The sequence below is a fragment of the Bipolaris zeicola genome, assembly GCF_000523435.1.
Source record: "Bipolaris zeicola 26-R-13 unplaced genomic scaffold scaffold_380, whole genome shotgun sequence".
In the NCBI taxonomy this organism is placed as follows: Eukaryota; Fungi; Ascomycota; class Dothideomycetes; order Pleosporales; family Pleosporaceae; genus Bipolaris; species Bipolaris zeicola.
The window spans coordinates 1-14,940 of NW_006912429.1; the positions used below are offsets into that span (position 1 = coordinate 1).

The 14,940-nt window shown below is 49.9% G+C and overlaps 6 protein-coding genes across 6 annotated transcripts; 3 read left to right on the forward strand and 3 right to left on the reverse strand.

Moving 5' to 3' along the window:
* Positions 1-214: 214 nt before the first annotated feature.
* COCCADRAFT_111505 (uncharacterized protein) lies at positions 215-2,374 on the reverse strand (the record flags this gene model as incomplete). The annotated part of the gene is made up of 4 exons (XM_007719998.1): positions 215-597; positions 657-1,127; positions 1,181-2,177; positions 2,234-2,374. 4 exons carry the CDS (start codon positions 2,372-2,374, stop codon positions 215-217), a joined length of 1,992 nt encoding a protein of 663 aa, XP_007718188.1.
* A 336-nt stretch (positions 2,375-2,710) lies between these two features.
* Positions 2,711-5,369, forward strand: COCCADRAFT_41785 (uncharacterized protein; the record flags this gene model as incomplete). Its single annotated transcript, XM_007719999.1, has 3 exons — positions 2,711-3,074; positions 3,137-4,107; positions 4,158-5,369. 3 exons carry the CDS (start codon positions 2,711-2,713, stop codon positions 5,367-5,369), a joined length of 2,547 nt encoding a protein of 848 aa, XP_007718189.1.
* Positions 5,366-6,466, reverse strand: COCCADRAFT_41786 (uncharacterized protein; the record flags this gene model as incomplete). Its single annotated transcript, XM_007720000.1, has 3 exons — positions 5,366-5,639; positions 5,693-6,174; positions 6,242-6,466. The coding sequence occupies 3 exons, from the start codon at positions 6,464-6,466 to the stop codon at positions 5,366-5,368; spliced, it is 981 nt and encodes a 326-aa protein (XP_007718190.1).
* A 1,302-nt stretch (positions 6,467-7,768) lies between these two features.
* COCCADRAFT_9915 (uncharacterized protein) lies at positions 7,769-8,688 on the reverse strand (the record flags this gene model as incomplete). Its single annotated transcript, XM_007720001.1, has 2 exons — positions 7,769-8,284; positions 8,335-8,688. The coding sequence occupies 2 exons, from the start codon at positions 8,686-8,688 to the stop codon at positions 7,769-7,771; spliced, it is 870 nt and encodes a 289-aa protein (XP_007718191.1).
* Positions 8,689-10,068: 1,380 nt separating this feature from the next.
* Positions 10,069-11,577, forward strand: COCCADRAFT_111516 (uncharacterized protein; the record flags this gene model as incomplete). Its single annotated transcript, XM_007720002.1, has 1 exon — positions 10,069-11,577. One exon carries the CDS (start codon positions 10,069-10,071, stop codon positions 11,575-11,577), a length of 1,509 nt encoding a protein of 502 aa, XP_007718192.1.
* A 925-nt stretch (positions 11,578-12,502) lies between these two features.
* COCCADRAFT_111520 (uncharacterized protein) lies at positions 12,503-14,041 on the forward strand (the record flags this gene model as incomplete). Its single annotated transcript, XM_007720003.1, has 2 exons — positions 12,503-12,946; positions 12,998-14,041. The coding sequence occupies 2 exons, from the start codon at positions 12,503-12,505 to the stop codon at positions 14,039-14,041; spliced, it is 1,488 nt and encodes a 495-aa protein (XP_007718193.1).
* Between the last annotated feature and the right edge of the window lie 899 nt (positions 14,042-14,940).

The window sequence follows — 14,940 nt, forward strand, 5'->3', positions numbered from 1 at the left end:
TGTTTTGGGCCATAATGTGGTGGTTTTGGTGGGGTCTTGGCAAAAGTGTCCGGCCAAGCCGTGTGTCCGGCCAAGCCGTGAGGTACGTTAACTAACTATGATAATATTACTATTAGCTCGGTATGTAAGATTACGCCAAAGGTCTGGTTCTTGAAATCCTAAGTAGCCTCACTTCCAAATCGCATTATATGTTATTGAAGAAATTGAAAACATTTTATTTATAGATAAGACAAGAGCGAAGATATTCCTCTACCTCATTAGTGTCAGACAAAGAAACTAACGTCCCAATGTACCCATCAGGTCTAACTATGGCGATAAGCCCTTCATCTTTTAATACACCAAATACCTCATAGGCATCTTCTTTCCGCGAGAACCCGTATGTTCGCATCTCAGCAAGCTGCTTCACAACCGGGGGAATGTCAGTCCATTCGAATCGCTCCTTTAGAGGGTGAAGAACGACAAGCTCGATCGTGCCTGCAGGAAACTGTTCAATGATCTTACTGCATGATATCAAGGCTGATTGAGAGGCACCGGATTTGTCAACAAGATCTTTGCTTGCAAAAAAAATGATACGGTATCGGCCTGAAGAAGGTATCTCTTTAATACACATCAGCTGAACTGCTAGTTTTCGGTGCCGTAAGTTCGTGAATACGTACCATCATGTAACTGACGACTTGTTGCATCCGCATACCGTTTCACTTCGACATTGAGCAAACGTTTCCCTGGAATCAATGCGCCGCCGAACCGATCGCCTGCACTGTATTGAGGGTTGACTGGCGTCCGAATCAACGTGCTCGGCTGATATTGAAGACCACATCCGCTTGTAAACCCATTACCTTCGGTGAAGACACGGAGAAATTCCTCATGCGTAAGACCTGAAGCTGCAGAATCCGCCGACCCGATCTTCCCAGAGAAGATGTGAGAGAATGCTGTGTCAAATTCGATGAGTTGGCGGGCAACGTCGGTGCGCTCCGACTCAAACGTCTCTAGTACTGGGTCCGCCACTCCTGGCGGACGATGCGGCGTCAATCCGTGGATGCTGTGAGCGAGTTTCCATGCAAGATTGTAAGAGTCCATCATGGATACGTTCATGCCTTGCCCAGCTTTTGGACTATGTGTATGGCACGCTGCTAACTATTAATGTGTGTCCGTTCTATGAAAAATTGAAGTCTGAGCTCACCATCACCAACAATAAACACTCTGTCAACCCCGTCAGGTGTTCTCGCAGAGAACTTTGGCGTCATTCGTTGACCTATCTGGTACGCAGCCCACCAGTCTGGTATGGTCCCTTCTTTGATGCTAATGCTGTACGGGGAAAACACTCTGCGTGCTTGTTGGAAGATGTAGTCCAGTGTTACAGCTTCACGTTTCCTTTTATCGGCTGACTTCTTATCTGTTTGAGAATCTTCATCCTTGCTTACCTCTCCAGGCACTTGTACATACAGGCGGGTAAGATACTCGCCGGTGGCAATCTGCTCCCTGGGGATAACCATGACTGACCCTGAATCGGAATGCACAGCACACCGCTTGCGGATATCAGGAAAATCTGTAGTCGCAACAAAGTCACAGACTCCCCATATATGATCCGTCGTCTCCCCCTCTAGGCTCAGTCCCATGCACGCTCGTACTTGTGACCTTGCGCCATCTGCGCCAATAAGATATTTCGTGCGAACGGATCCTTGCTTCGTGTTGCCATCAATATCGTCGTATTCGTAACTCACAAGAATTGGAAATTCGGAATTAAGATCCTCCACAACGTACTTGAGGAAGCGATGAGATCTCCGAATTGTGTCCTCAGGCGCATACAAATGAAGGTTTTCTTGGAGTATCCGCTCGATACGGCCTTGGTGGATCGTGACCTCGAAAGGGAAGCGAGTAGGCACGTTCACGTCGGGTGCGAATTCAGAGCGTTCAATGCCTCTCTTGGCGCCAATAGGGTCCTCCTGCGAACTCGCAGGTATTGCATTCCAAAAGGCGACCTCTTCCATATGACAGCCTTCATCGATAATCTCCGCGGCTATACCAAGGGACTGGAGGACCTCTAATGTTCGAGGCTGTAGGCCATCTGCTTGACCAGCCTTTAATGTTCCGGGTTTCGAGTCCAAGCAAAGTAGTGAAGACCCGGTAAGGCCATATCGGGCTAACAACAGGGTTAAGAAAAGACCACTCGGCCCAGCCTTATCGCAAAAGTGTTAGTGATTACATTCTTTTTGACGCCCAACTCCATACTTACCCCGATAACAACAACTTCACGACTCTCTTCTGCGCTCGACAAGGGTTCCGGTCTGGCCGAGAGTCTTGGGAGAGGCAGGGCACGAGAAGGAAGGATCCTGAGGTCCCTTGCTGCATTAGATGTCTCTTGGAAGACCGGCATGCCGTAAAGACTTTTGGAACAATTGTTTGGATAGTCGTGGATTCATTTCAACTGTAATTGAAGGCATGGTGGGACTTTTAATAGTTTCCTGGTAGAGATATTGCACATTGACAAAGGACTTCACAGAATGCTCTCGTCACGTGACATGGACTTAGCGCCGGGTTTTCGCTGATGTCCGACTTCCGGTCGAGTTGTTCGCGAATATCTTCTGGTCTTCCTATTGGTTGCATAGAGCGGAGAAGTGGATATCCCGGATAATGAACTACCAAATAAATATCATATTGCCGGTTCTGCCCCCAACTTCAAATCTTCCGCTAGCGACTCGCATATGCTCGGATGTTTCAAATGCAGCCTTCATCCGAGACAAGCAACATGGTACAACCAGAACAGAATACATTCCCTATTGCGGATCTAACGGCTGAAGGACCCCGTAATCGTCCGCGGGTGAGCCACGCCTGTCAACGGTGTCGCGTAAAGAAGGCCAAATGCGATCAGCAACAGCCGTGTCTGAATTGCGTCAAGCACGCTGCTGACTGCGAATACGGCATCAAAAGGCGCAGTCGTCAGAAAAAGAAGCAAGATTATAGAAGCGTCAATGAAACGCCAAGTACTCCCATGTCTTCAGGATTTGCTACTGGGAGTCAGACTGCACCACATGAAGGCGAGTTGCAGGAGCCTCCTCGTGATACAGCACTATCTGGTATACGATTCTTGAGTTTCCTAGTTTCTCACGGCATCAATATCACTGATCTTAGATACTAGATTTTGCACCTCAGGCCTTATCCACAAATACTTTAGATGTAGTAGGCGATATCAACCAGCGCACTCAGGGTACTGAATTCTACGGCACATCATCTAATTTTGTGCTCCTCAACCAGCTCTTTTCATTCGCCCGACAAAATGGTCTCTCCGGCTACGTGCGCTCTGATGTTCATGAATCGACCACACATCTTTTCCCTACCAGCAACCATGGCCACCACGAGTCACATGCTCCCAGTGAAAATCACCTGTCGGTTAACAACATACGAAATGGTCAGCCCGACCTGAGATCCCTGTCCCAAGATCGAGTTTCTATCATCAATATCCTGTCAAATGAAGAGGTGCCCTCCCCACCGTCAAGACCAAAGACGCCTCCACACGTCGCAAGTGACCGACAGGCCGAGTCAAGTAACACGGCGCCAAATTACAGCTGTACGACGAATAGACGTTTGGGCTCAACGTTGTGCGAGGGCCTGCCGGCCGTGCCTCAAAGTACCCGACCTGCGCATACCGTTGATGCGATTAGTTCTCCATGCCACATTACAGTTCACAACGTCCAGGATCACATGTCGACATCTACCCAGGCTTTGAAAAGACGTCTAGAAAAGTTCTACATCAATGTTTTCTTCCAGAACTTACACTATATTCATCCCATGCTTGATCCAGTTCAGTTTGAAGAACGATGCGGGAGAGAAATGTGGGCCCGGCACACTACCACTGAAAGAAGCAAAAGATACAGACACTTCGCTGCGCTATACAACATTGTTGTGGCAGTGGGCGCCCTTATCGCTGATAGAAACGTTCTCGAGGATCTGGGGCAGGACATGCAGACATATATAGCGGGATTGGCAGAGCCTGAACGACGGATTTCTTCCCAGACAATCTCCCGCATGTATTTCCGACAGTCCAAGAATAAACTGGGGGATACATATGCAGTGTGTTCCTTGGAAAGTGCGCAAACACTCCTTTTAATGGTTGAGCCCCCTCATGTTGCCTGCAACGCCACTTGCTAACGATCGCGCAGTCACTCTACTGTCAGAACTCCCACATGCCGCACACATGCTACATGTACTGCGGTCAGGCTGTTCGTACCGCTCTCGCGATTGGCCTTGCAAACGAATCCATGTCTAGGTCGACAAAGGACCGAAAAGCTGCGCGGCGTACTTGGTGGTGCATATATTCCCATGAGATCGATATGAGCTGCAGCTCAGGGAGAAGGGACAGCCTAAGAAAACCGCACAGTTATCAAAACCCGCTGCCTCTCATCAGGAACAAGATTGATGGTGATCCTGATACCTCAGAGGCTGAGCCCAAAAGCATTGCTATGATAAATGAGATGGTACGCTATGCCGCTATCCTTCGTCGCATATCCAAAGAGCTATATCATGACGCCAAGGGCCTCACATTATCGGAGAAGTCAGTAATTGCAAAGGAGCTTGATGCCCTTCTTAGCGATTGGAAAGCCAATCTGCCTGAGTGGCTTGACTTTGGCAAACTCTCTTTCCGAGAGGAAGAGTGGGCAGGAAAAGTGAAAGTTGTTTTACAATTGAGGTACCTGAATGCGAGGATACTCGTTCATCGAATATTCTTGATTCCGTCTATCAACTATAACGCATTGGAGATGTCCGATCATGTTGGACTCTGTCTGAGCGCCGCAAGAGAGACGATCCAGCTTCTTCATGAGGCGTACACGCATCGTCACTACTTTCGCACGTGGTGGTACAATTCAACATATACTCTGTACGCTGGCATGATTGTTCTATATATCATCATGCTCCGAGCCACTGCTTTGCGAAGCGAGGACCTCTTGGAGGATGTGATCAAAGCTCAGAATATTCTACAGTCGATGCAGGAAGCTACAGTGGCTCTTCGGAGTGCGGAATTACTACGAGAAGGGCTGGATATTGCTCGGTCGATGATCCAGCGCGATGCAGCTATTTCTGTTCCACTTCCTCGTATCCATACAGACCGGGTCGACGATGGAGCTCAAGGTCGGGGCAACTTCAATGACTTTGGGCAGAACTTTAATTATTGTTTCCCTGAGACAACCTTCGCTGCAAATGGGCATGTCGCAGACCCTGAAACACTATTCGCGTCCCTTATAGACCCCTGTTTGCTACAGGATTTCACAACAGGGTTGAACGATTCGGCAGATATAGGTACCTCTTCATTCCTGTTCAATGATCTCGACAACGATAGATCAGGTGTTTATCCGACACTCCAGCCCAGTGCCTAATCTACATCTGGAACTGGTAGATTGTCGATGAATCTGAACTTGCCTTTCAGACCAGCCATCGCCTCTTCTGCCTTCTGCCTGCGTAACTCTACTGCAGCTTCATTGCTGACCAGAACAAAGTTATACGAGATGAGCGCAGACCCCAATCCCACCTCATAAGTCTTGGCTTGCCTTTCATTCTCAACTCTCTGGAGCGGAACCACCAAAGAGTCCTTGACACCAAATACTGCGTCTGTCGATTCGTACGGATCGTTCTTCAAGTACAAAGCACTGTCCAAGTTGTTAGCTGAAAATCAAAGTGTGACCGAGGCCTTTTGCCTTACGTTATGAGGGGATCGTATCCCTCTTTTTTGAACATGAAATGCATATGGCTCGGTCGATACGGATGACGGTTCAGCAATTTCAGAAGCTTTCCAACAGGCCCATCGTGTGGAATTGGATAAGGGACAGGAACAATGGCTTTGAACCAGAAGTTACCGTTCTCATCACTCGTTAGGACAGCCCTACCATCCGGGCCCGTCCTATCTGCGTGTTGCACATCATAGAAGCCTTTTGAATCCGTCTCCCACACATCGATCTGCGCTCCTGGAATAGGGTTACCGTGAACATCTTTCAGGGTGCATAAAACAAGGAGCGGTTCTCCATCTGGATCGTGTGATATGAGACTGCCTTGGTCCCTGTTCTTGGCTTCGTGTGTGTGGAATGGACCAAGTACGGTGCCTTGGGTGCTTCCTTGAGGTTTGGGATGGTCAATCGAGTCTACTAGGAGCGAAAGACCTAAAATATCTGATAGTAAAATGAATTCCTGGTACTAATCAGCCATGACCATCATCATCAAAAGCAAATGCTATAAATCTGGGTTACAACGTTACCTGTCTGGTTTCTGAGGAGATTTGTCCAACTTTAGTTAAGAAGAGGATGGCTGCCATCCACTCATCGGTAGTAAGCCTAACTTCCCTCACAAGTTCGTGCAGATGTGTTACAGCTCGCTCGAAGATATATTTCAAGCGGGGATTGGAGCATTGGGAATTAATAGCATGCACATTCTCAGTGATGTTTTCGGCGGTGAGATCCTTCAAGCTGACTGGGGCTGACATGATGGCAAGGTCGTTGTCGGTTGTTTCAAAAGCCCACTCGAGCTTGTTACATGCGTGTGGGGATACTTAAACAGCAAGTGTTGTAGAGAAACCGAAGATGATACCTGAGACATCTAACAGGGTAAGTAGCTGACTTATACTGGCTATCTCGTGCAGTCTTGATATATGTATTTGCTTTGACCCCACCTTGTTCTTACAACAAACCAATCGTGGGACCGTCAATGGGTTTCCACAATTTTCTCGGAAGTATTCGACAGGGAAGATCCAGAAATCCAAAACTGTTATAACTCCGGAATTGGAGGAGAAAGCGCTGGACCAATTTTAACATCCGACGGGCGGATCCTGCACAAACCGTGAGGATATGTGCCCGTCCACTGGCTTTGCACCAAGATACAGGATCCGGCAAAACGCTCTGTCTTGTGCAAAAGACTCCATGTTGGATAACGAGTGCTACTTCGATCATCAAGGAACTGAGCCAGTAGTTAAAGGGTCATGTTTTGTATAGATGCCAGAATATATCAATATCTAAGAGCCTAGCACAAGTGCAGTAATTATTGTTTCCAGTAGTAACGTAATTGGATTGGAACGAGTTAATTAGCTTCTGGGCACGTACACTAACAGCTCAAGAATATGGCGATCTGAATGGAGGTGCAATAATTCCGTATCTTTGTAAACGTACTCTAAAAACCAGAAACCATAATTCCTTAAACTGTTGTCCGAGCGCAACTAGTCGCTGGATGTTGGACACCGGATATAGCCAATTCAGGTTAGCGTGACCCGGAAGCCGGAAGTTCGCCCTGACTGAGACCAACATTCGGCAGCTGTGTAGTTTGACGTTGCCAGCGGTACATAAATAAAATTTCGGACAACAACTCATCCACAGAGAGATGCCTTACTCCTACTCCACAATTTGAACGAATGCATTTACTCAGCCGCCAGGCAAATATCAAGGATAGCGCTCTATTCATACCTGATTCATGATTTAGCACAGCTCAGGCCTACTTATCTGCGCTAATCTTACTCGTAGGGAACAACAAATTTTCGAAATCCATTTAGGTATAGTTGATCGAACTTTGGCCTATTATACATTGACACATCACATAGGTGCCTTTGCTTTAGTGATGGCTGGGCGTCATAAAGCTCCAGAGCAAATAACGTAATAGTGACAGGACGACAGGGGCAACCAGGTAAACTGTGTACAGGAGCCATCCTTCACTACTTGCCCAGTCGGCTGAACGATTCTATATTTCAGAATGTAAAAGATTCTAACGCTAATCTCAAGCTTCGATCCTTTGTAGCTCTTCACTGCAACTCGTAGGTTCTGGATGTCTTATCGTGATTAGTGGGATTCGTGCCCGACAATTCGGAAACCTTCGGCTCAGGTGAACCTGCTTCATGTGCGTAGTAGTGTGTCTGCATCTCGGACGGACCAGAGGTTTGATGTTTATCGAGTGATGAATCCGCAACACGACGTCGCCGTGCAATAAGGAACCATGCAGCACCAACGAGCGCGATACCAGCTACGGCGCCGATGACAATACCTGCGATTGCACCGGCTGAAAGCGACGCTGAGCCACCGGAATGGTTAGGTGCTGTTGTTTCAGAGAGAGGTGAGGTTGATGCCGAAGAGCTGGAGGTTGACGAGCTAAGCGCTGACGAGCTGATAGTCGATGTGGAGGTTGCAATCGCCCCAAGGAATGTTTGCGCAAGCGTCTCAATGCCAATATCACCAGCACAGCAGTCCTTCGTCTCGCCACAACACCATCTTGTAGAGTTCGCAGTATCGTCGCAGGGCGTCATCAAAACGTTGCTACTAACCTACCACGTGTTAGTAGGCTAGGTGAAAGAGATATGATCGTTTTACGCACACTAGTTGATAAGCAGACGCTCAAACAACTTCCGTTCTTCCACCCCTCAACTGTGCACTCCTCTCGGTAGTACTGTATATTTGTTGTACTGTTTTCATCACGGCGCCAGGCCTGCTTGCAAAGTCCGTTTGGCAGGCATACATCTGCAGCGAAGCCATTTGCATAAATCCCTTCGGACGGGTTGGGCCGTTCAATTGCGCAGCACATGGTATTGAGTGGGTTGCCTAGAACCTCGGTGCAAGGGGCATGATATGCGTCCGTTTGCAGGTTGCCATTTGGATGACGACAAGCAGAAAGTACTGCAACAGGCAAGGCACTCCAGATAATGGCGAAAAGTATAGGAGCGCGCGTCATTTCGATGGGCAATAGTGAAGTGAATTTGGGAGGTTAGAAACGCAGGGCTGTTCGTTAAGCATAGCAAGATAAGTATTTATACGACTTCGCATAAACTCTTGGCGGTAGTGATTAGGCGTCCGGCCGTAGTCGATTTAAGTCGATTGGTCTATTGTTAGACTGGTTGCCGCTGGTTGATAGTATTTGTACAGATAATTTGATGGCTGTTGGATGGTACTTTCCAGACTAGCAAATGATCACAACACTCTCTAAACTTTAGTCAAAAAGCTGGTGTTATAGGCTAAGAAGTTTAAAATAAGTATAAATTGATTTATAGTACAAAGAAAGGAGACTGCACTCACTGAAATGTTTAGCAATGAAAAAACATAGCGTAAATCATCTGTGAACACTAGGCCTCATCACGTTGCATCTCGTCATACAATCTTCTGGTAGAGGGTACAAGGCGTAGCGTAGCCCCTTACCAGAAGAGATAAGCCACTTGTCTGGGCAGTCTTGGCAACACGCTGGCTAATTTCGTGACAGTGGAGCTAGTTGAGATGATGTGTAGACGCCTAACCAGCACCACACCGCAACCACAACATCCTCAATTAACTTTTGCTTAAGCTGAAAAAAGTAACATACTACCGCACCACATTACAATGATCCAGAACAATCTATTGGCGCTTTGACAGAAGCGTGTGATGTACTATAGTCTACATAGTCTATACAATCGCGTCTACGGTATTTTACAGCAATAAGACTGATGATTGGTCAACTACAAATTGCCATCTATTGAAGAACACTTTCTTTTGGAGTAGATATTAGACCCTGAGCAGTGAAGTTTCCCAGCCTATATTATCCACGTCTGACAAATGATGAATATTAAATCTGCTACGCGTCGCTGTTATAGGATAGAAAAACCTACCCTGTAAAGCTTTACAGAAGGCACAACACGTGACATAAAATACAAGTGAACTCTGCATATCGGTCAACCCCCATAGCTTAAGCAACACAAGATCTTCTGGCGCCCACAGTTTACTGCCAGGACACACGTGATGTTATCGATATCTAAGCTTGGCACTGCTGCACAGATGGAACACCACATCTTTCGCACTCCACCTCATGGCTTTAAAAAGCTAGCTAATCAATAGCAACGAATCTTTCTTGTACTACTCCAGATGTCCCAGTGCGTAAGTGGGGAGTTTGTTCCTCACAAAATATATACGTAAGAGAGATTGCTGTTGGCTCAAGTATAGCAGCTGCAATGCAAGCGAGCGGCTGCGGGGAACGCGAGGTTCGTACTACACGACAGGGTGCAGGGGTCACAGTGCCTCCACCAAAAGTTCCGACTTTGCAGAGGTGGGACAGACAGCACAATTCCACCTTCCAGGTGCTGCGACAATGAGAGCTTTTCGACACTCGCTCACAGAGTGTACAGCTAAACCAACAAAATCGCTTCGCCCAGTCGTGCTATCATCCCGCAGAAATTACGCCCAACCCGCATTCGCGCCCAAGCCCACAATCGACATTAAGCACATCAGACAGAACCCAGGTCTCTACGAGCAGAATTGTATAGATCGAAACTATGGCGCGCATAGCAAATCATCATGGCGCATCATAGAACTACACGACCAGTGGCTCGCCCTGCAGCAGAGCAGTCGTAGCTTGCGGGAGCGCAATAACCAGCTGCGAGCCAAACTCGCAAGGGCAGCGGCGCAGGCCAAGAGTGGCGATGGGCAGTCTGCTGCCTTGCAGAAAGGAACTATTGCGGATGCGAAAGCTCTCAAGGAAGAATTGAGCTCTATTGAAGCTCAGGAGACGCAGATACAAGATGAGATTGAAGCTCTGGCGCAGGACCTTCCCAACTTGAGCAGCACGTACACTCCAGTCGGCGACGATTTTGAAGTAGTGGGCTACATCAATGCGCAATCCGAGAGCGAGCCACTGCAATCCGCGTCTCGAAAGTCGCACGTAGACATTGGACAAGAACTGGGCATCCTCGACTTCTCAGGCTCGTCGCAAACGTCAGGATGGGGCTGGTACTTTCTTGTCGGAGATGGAGCAATGCTGGAACAAGCTCTGGTACAATATGCTCTGAGCGTCGCGCGGAACAAAGGGTGGAAAGCAGTGGCACCTCCTTCGATTGTCTACTCGCACATTGCAGCCGCATGCGGGTTCCAGCCGCGGGACCAGAACGGAGAGCAGCAAATCTATGCCATTGAGCAGTCCGAAAAAGACAAAGCGAAGCCCCAATTAGCCCTTGCTGGCACCGCGGAGATACCGCTTGCGGGCATGTATGCAAACCACAAGTTCGAACAAGCAGAGCTACCACTCAAGACGGTCGGCGTCAGTAGATGCTATCGTGCTGAGGCGGGGGCAAGAGGCGCCAACACCAAAGGCTTGTATCGCGTTCACGAGTTCACAAAGGTTGAAATGTTCGCTTGGACAATACCTGACCACGCGGGCGAAGACTACTTTGCTGCCCAGCCAGCATCAAGTTCCGAAGCAGTCTTTGAGGAAATGCTGGCGATACAGAAGGAGATATTGGAAGCACTGGGGCTGCAATGTCGCATCTTGGAGATGCCGACTACAGATCTCGGGGCGAGCGCTACAAGGAAGCTGGACATTGAAGCCTTCTTCCCCTCACGACGAGAAAAGGACCAAGGCTGGGGCGAGGTGACGTCAACTTCAATGTGCACGGATTACCAGAGCCGTCGGCTACAAACGCGAGTGCGTGTCAAGGGCAAGCTGGAGTTTCCATACACAGTCAACGGAACTGCCCTTGCTGTGCCGCGGGTGCTGGCAGCGATCCTGGAGAACCACTGGAACGAACAGGAGCGCACTGTAACGATACCAGAGGTGCTGCGACCCTTTATGGGCGGACAGGCGAAGATTGGAGCACAGCCCTAGTGCTGGTAGGTTCCGTTCCCAACTAGTGTCGCAACGTCGTCAGAAGTGCTTCTTGTTGCACCATAGTACGGCTGTATCACTGCATGTATACTATCAACTTGACGATTGGATGCCGCCACGACAAGCGCGGAGCGTGTTGAAAAGAAGTGTGCTCTCGAGCACGCGAATGGCGGACCCAAGTGCCCATAACCCTGCTACCCCTGCATCCCAGTTGTTGAAAGCCCATAACATGTAGCCATCCCCCCTGCATCTGCCGCGGTATCCCAGCTGGTGGCCGTCGAGGCTCACCCAGCGCTTGGCCCGGCTATGGGAGGCGATTGGCGCACAGCCCTCGCAAGCAGCTCTGTGCCAGGGCATGGGCCGAGTGCAAAGCAGAGCAGCCCATGTGAACAGTTGCCACGGCCACGGCCATGGCGACAGCGGCCGCTGCTGTCTGTCCTATCTGTCTGAAACAAACCTCACCACTGCCGCTGACCCGCAGCGCTGCCCTTGTCCAGCTGAAAGGCGTTGCTCCTAGCCACCGTCTTGTCTTGGTCTCCCCTGCGCGCCATTGTCCTTGGAGGTGGGGTGGTTTTAGCGGCCCGCCTCTACTCAGCGCAGCCTCCAGCCTCGCATCAACAAACTACCAGCCCACCCGTCTGCATTCGACCAAGCTGCTGCATCGTTGCATCGTTGCACCGCCGCGTGCAAACAACGCAACCCGCACAGCCGTTGCTGCTGTTGCTGCTGCTGCTGCTGCTGTCGCCTCACCCGCCTCCACGCCTGCAGTCTGCAGTCTCCCTGCGACCAGCCACCTCGGACCCGTCGCAAACCTGCTGGAGCGCAATATTCCGCCAGACCACACCCACCCCCTTCAACCGTTCCCCAGCCAGCACCCTCACAGCCCGCGACCCTGTCCGCAGCAAAACACCACCAGTCGCGGCGCATGGTTTCCTATCCAGACTCCGCGAGTGCCGAGCGCTCATTGCCCATACGCCGGCCCTCCTCTGTCGCATCACATTCCTCTCGCGCGTCAACTGTCCGCAGACATCGCCAGACCCGGTCCAATTTCGGTGGCTCGTCGCTTGTGTCGCAAAATGAGTTCCCCGTCTTCACCCATACCGGCGACGTCGAAATCATCATTAGCAACGGACGCAAGGAACAGCGCTATCTGCTGCATAAGCTGATCCTCACCCAGTGCTCTGGTTTCTTTGAGGCTGGCACGAGCGATGAGTGGGCCACCGCCGGAGACGTGACCAACGCAGGCCCGACAAACGGCACCGCCCTGTCTAGAATACCCTCTGGTTCACGACCAGAGCAAAAGAGGAAATGGAGGTATGAGCTCGATTGGGGAAACGGCGACGATGACGTGCCTATGCTGGTCCAAAAGGTACCTTGTCTCCCACAGACGCGCGTACAATCACCCGCTGACATGTTCCAGAAGAACCAACCCTCCACCATGTTTGGAGGTGACCCAAGCACATCCACACAGCCGCCACCAGCACGAAACAATAAGCCTGCGCCCCCGCAATCAGGATTCTTCCGTAGCGTAGCCAACTTTTCTACCGTCAACGTACCCTCCGCACCTCCCGAACTCGATCCCGACGATGACACTTTCCGAGACTATGACAACCTGTTCCGCATCTTCTACAACTACCCTCCCTCGCTCGACACCATCAACATTGCGACTGCCTACGTCGAGTGCAAATCTCTCTTACAGTTAGCCGACATGTACGATGCACTTGGTGTAATTGGACCACGCGTCGACCACCACCTCCTCCGCTTCCAGGGCCGATTATGGAAACAGATAGCAAAATACCCACCCAGCTATCTAAAACTGGGTTACATGGCGCGGAGCAAGGCAATTTTCGCAGAGGCCATGGTCCACGTGGTCGGACAGTGGCCGCAAGGCATCAACCAACTGCGTGGCCAAATTGCCGAGCCAGTCATTGAACTGATCGAAGACAAAGTGGACGAAATGGACGAACTCAAAGCAAAGATCGAAGTCAAACTCTTCCGCCTCTCCCTCACAACCAGCCGCGGCGAGCGCGTCAGCCCCTCAAGCAACTGGCTCGACTGGATCGCCGTCTCCCTCTTCCGCCAATGGCTCGCAGAAAACACAACCCCACCTCCAGCTCCCATCCTCAAATCTCCGCGCCCCCAAGGTCCCCGAGGCGAAGTCGCCCTCCTCCCTCCACCCCCAATCTTCAACACAGGTCGCATCTTCCGCCTTCTCGGCCAAGCAGGCTCCAGCTACCTCAATCACGACGAATGCAAGCGCTTTCTCCGTCTCAACCCCGAACACTACAATCGCGATAACCTAAAGCGGCTTGAGCGCCGTATTGATGAGATTAAGAATAAAGCAAAAGATATTGTCAAGCCACTTATGCGGAATTTTCTCGAACTGGATCTCCGCGAGGGTGGGCTGCCGTATCTTACCTGTACGAGGATTGATCCGCAGGATTTTCCGTGGGATGAGATTTGAAATGTAGGGAGCGTGTGGGCAGTTGTGTCTTGAGATGGACAAGGAGATGAGGACTTTTTGACGCCTTTTTTCTGAGATTTTTTTGGGATATTCGCGGGAGTGTGTTTTTTTTGGTCGCCTGATACCCCCCTTTTTGGAAATGAGTTTGTGGTTCCTTCGCTTTTTTTTTGGATGGTCGGTCATGCAGGATTCTTTTTTGCTACCCAGCCTCCCTACCACATTGATGACGTTTTTTTACTTTTTGGTAGTTTGGATTCCCCCAACCCCTCCCCACCACCACCACCGCAATTTTTCTGGCCGCTTTATACGAGTGTCATGATGGAATGAAGAGTTACTCCCTCCAACCCCGGTTTTCTGTACCGCAATGATGCTGAGTTGGAAGTAATTTTCTTGATGGAAAGTAAAGTTGATGTGTGCCGGTCATACACCTCCTTCTTCTCCTCTCCTCTCCTCTTCTTTCCACAGTCTTTCCGTTATTTAGACTCTCATGGAGTAATCCTACTATAGATCCTACTTCGCACTCCAAATTTTTGCACGCTGAGTATTCGTCGCCCTGTACTTTCTGTACTGTATTTTCGCTTTCACGATTCTACTCGCACACGTACAATGGGGTTGTATGTAAGAATACTATCTACAATGGGCTAATAATTCATTTTGTAACATACGGTATCACATGAGAAGGCACTGACGGCGTGCTGGTTTGAATACCACCGTTGTTTTGAGCGCTGTTTTGGCTAAGTGCGTGCGGGTTTGGAGGGGGCACATGGTGCCGGGGTGGGGGTACTTGAGGGGTGAAACGGGGTCGTTTCCGGGTGGCTGTTGTGGGAACGGTTGGGTGCGGGGAGCTTGGGGTTGGTTGCCTTGTGTGCCTTGGATACTACAATAGTGGGTGGGTGGGT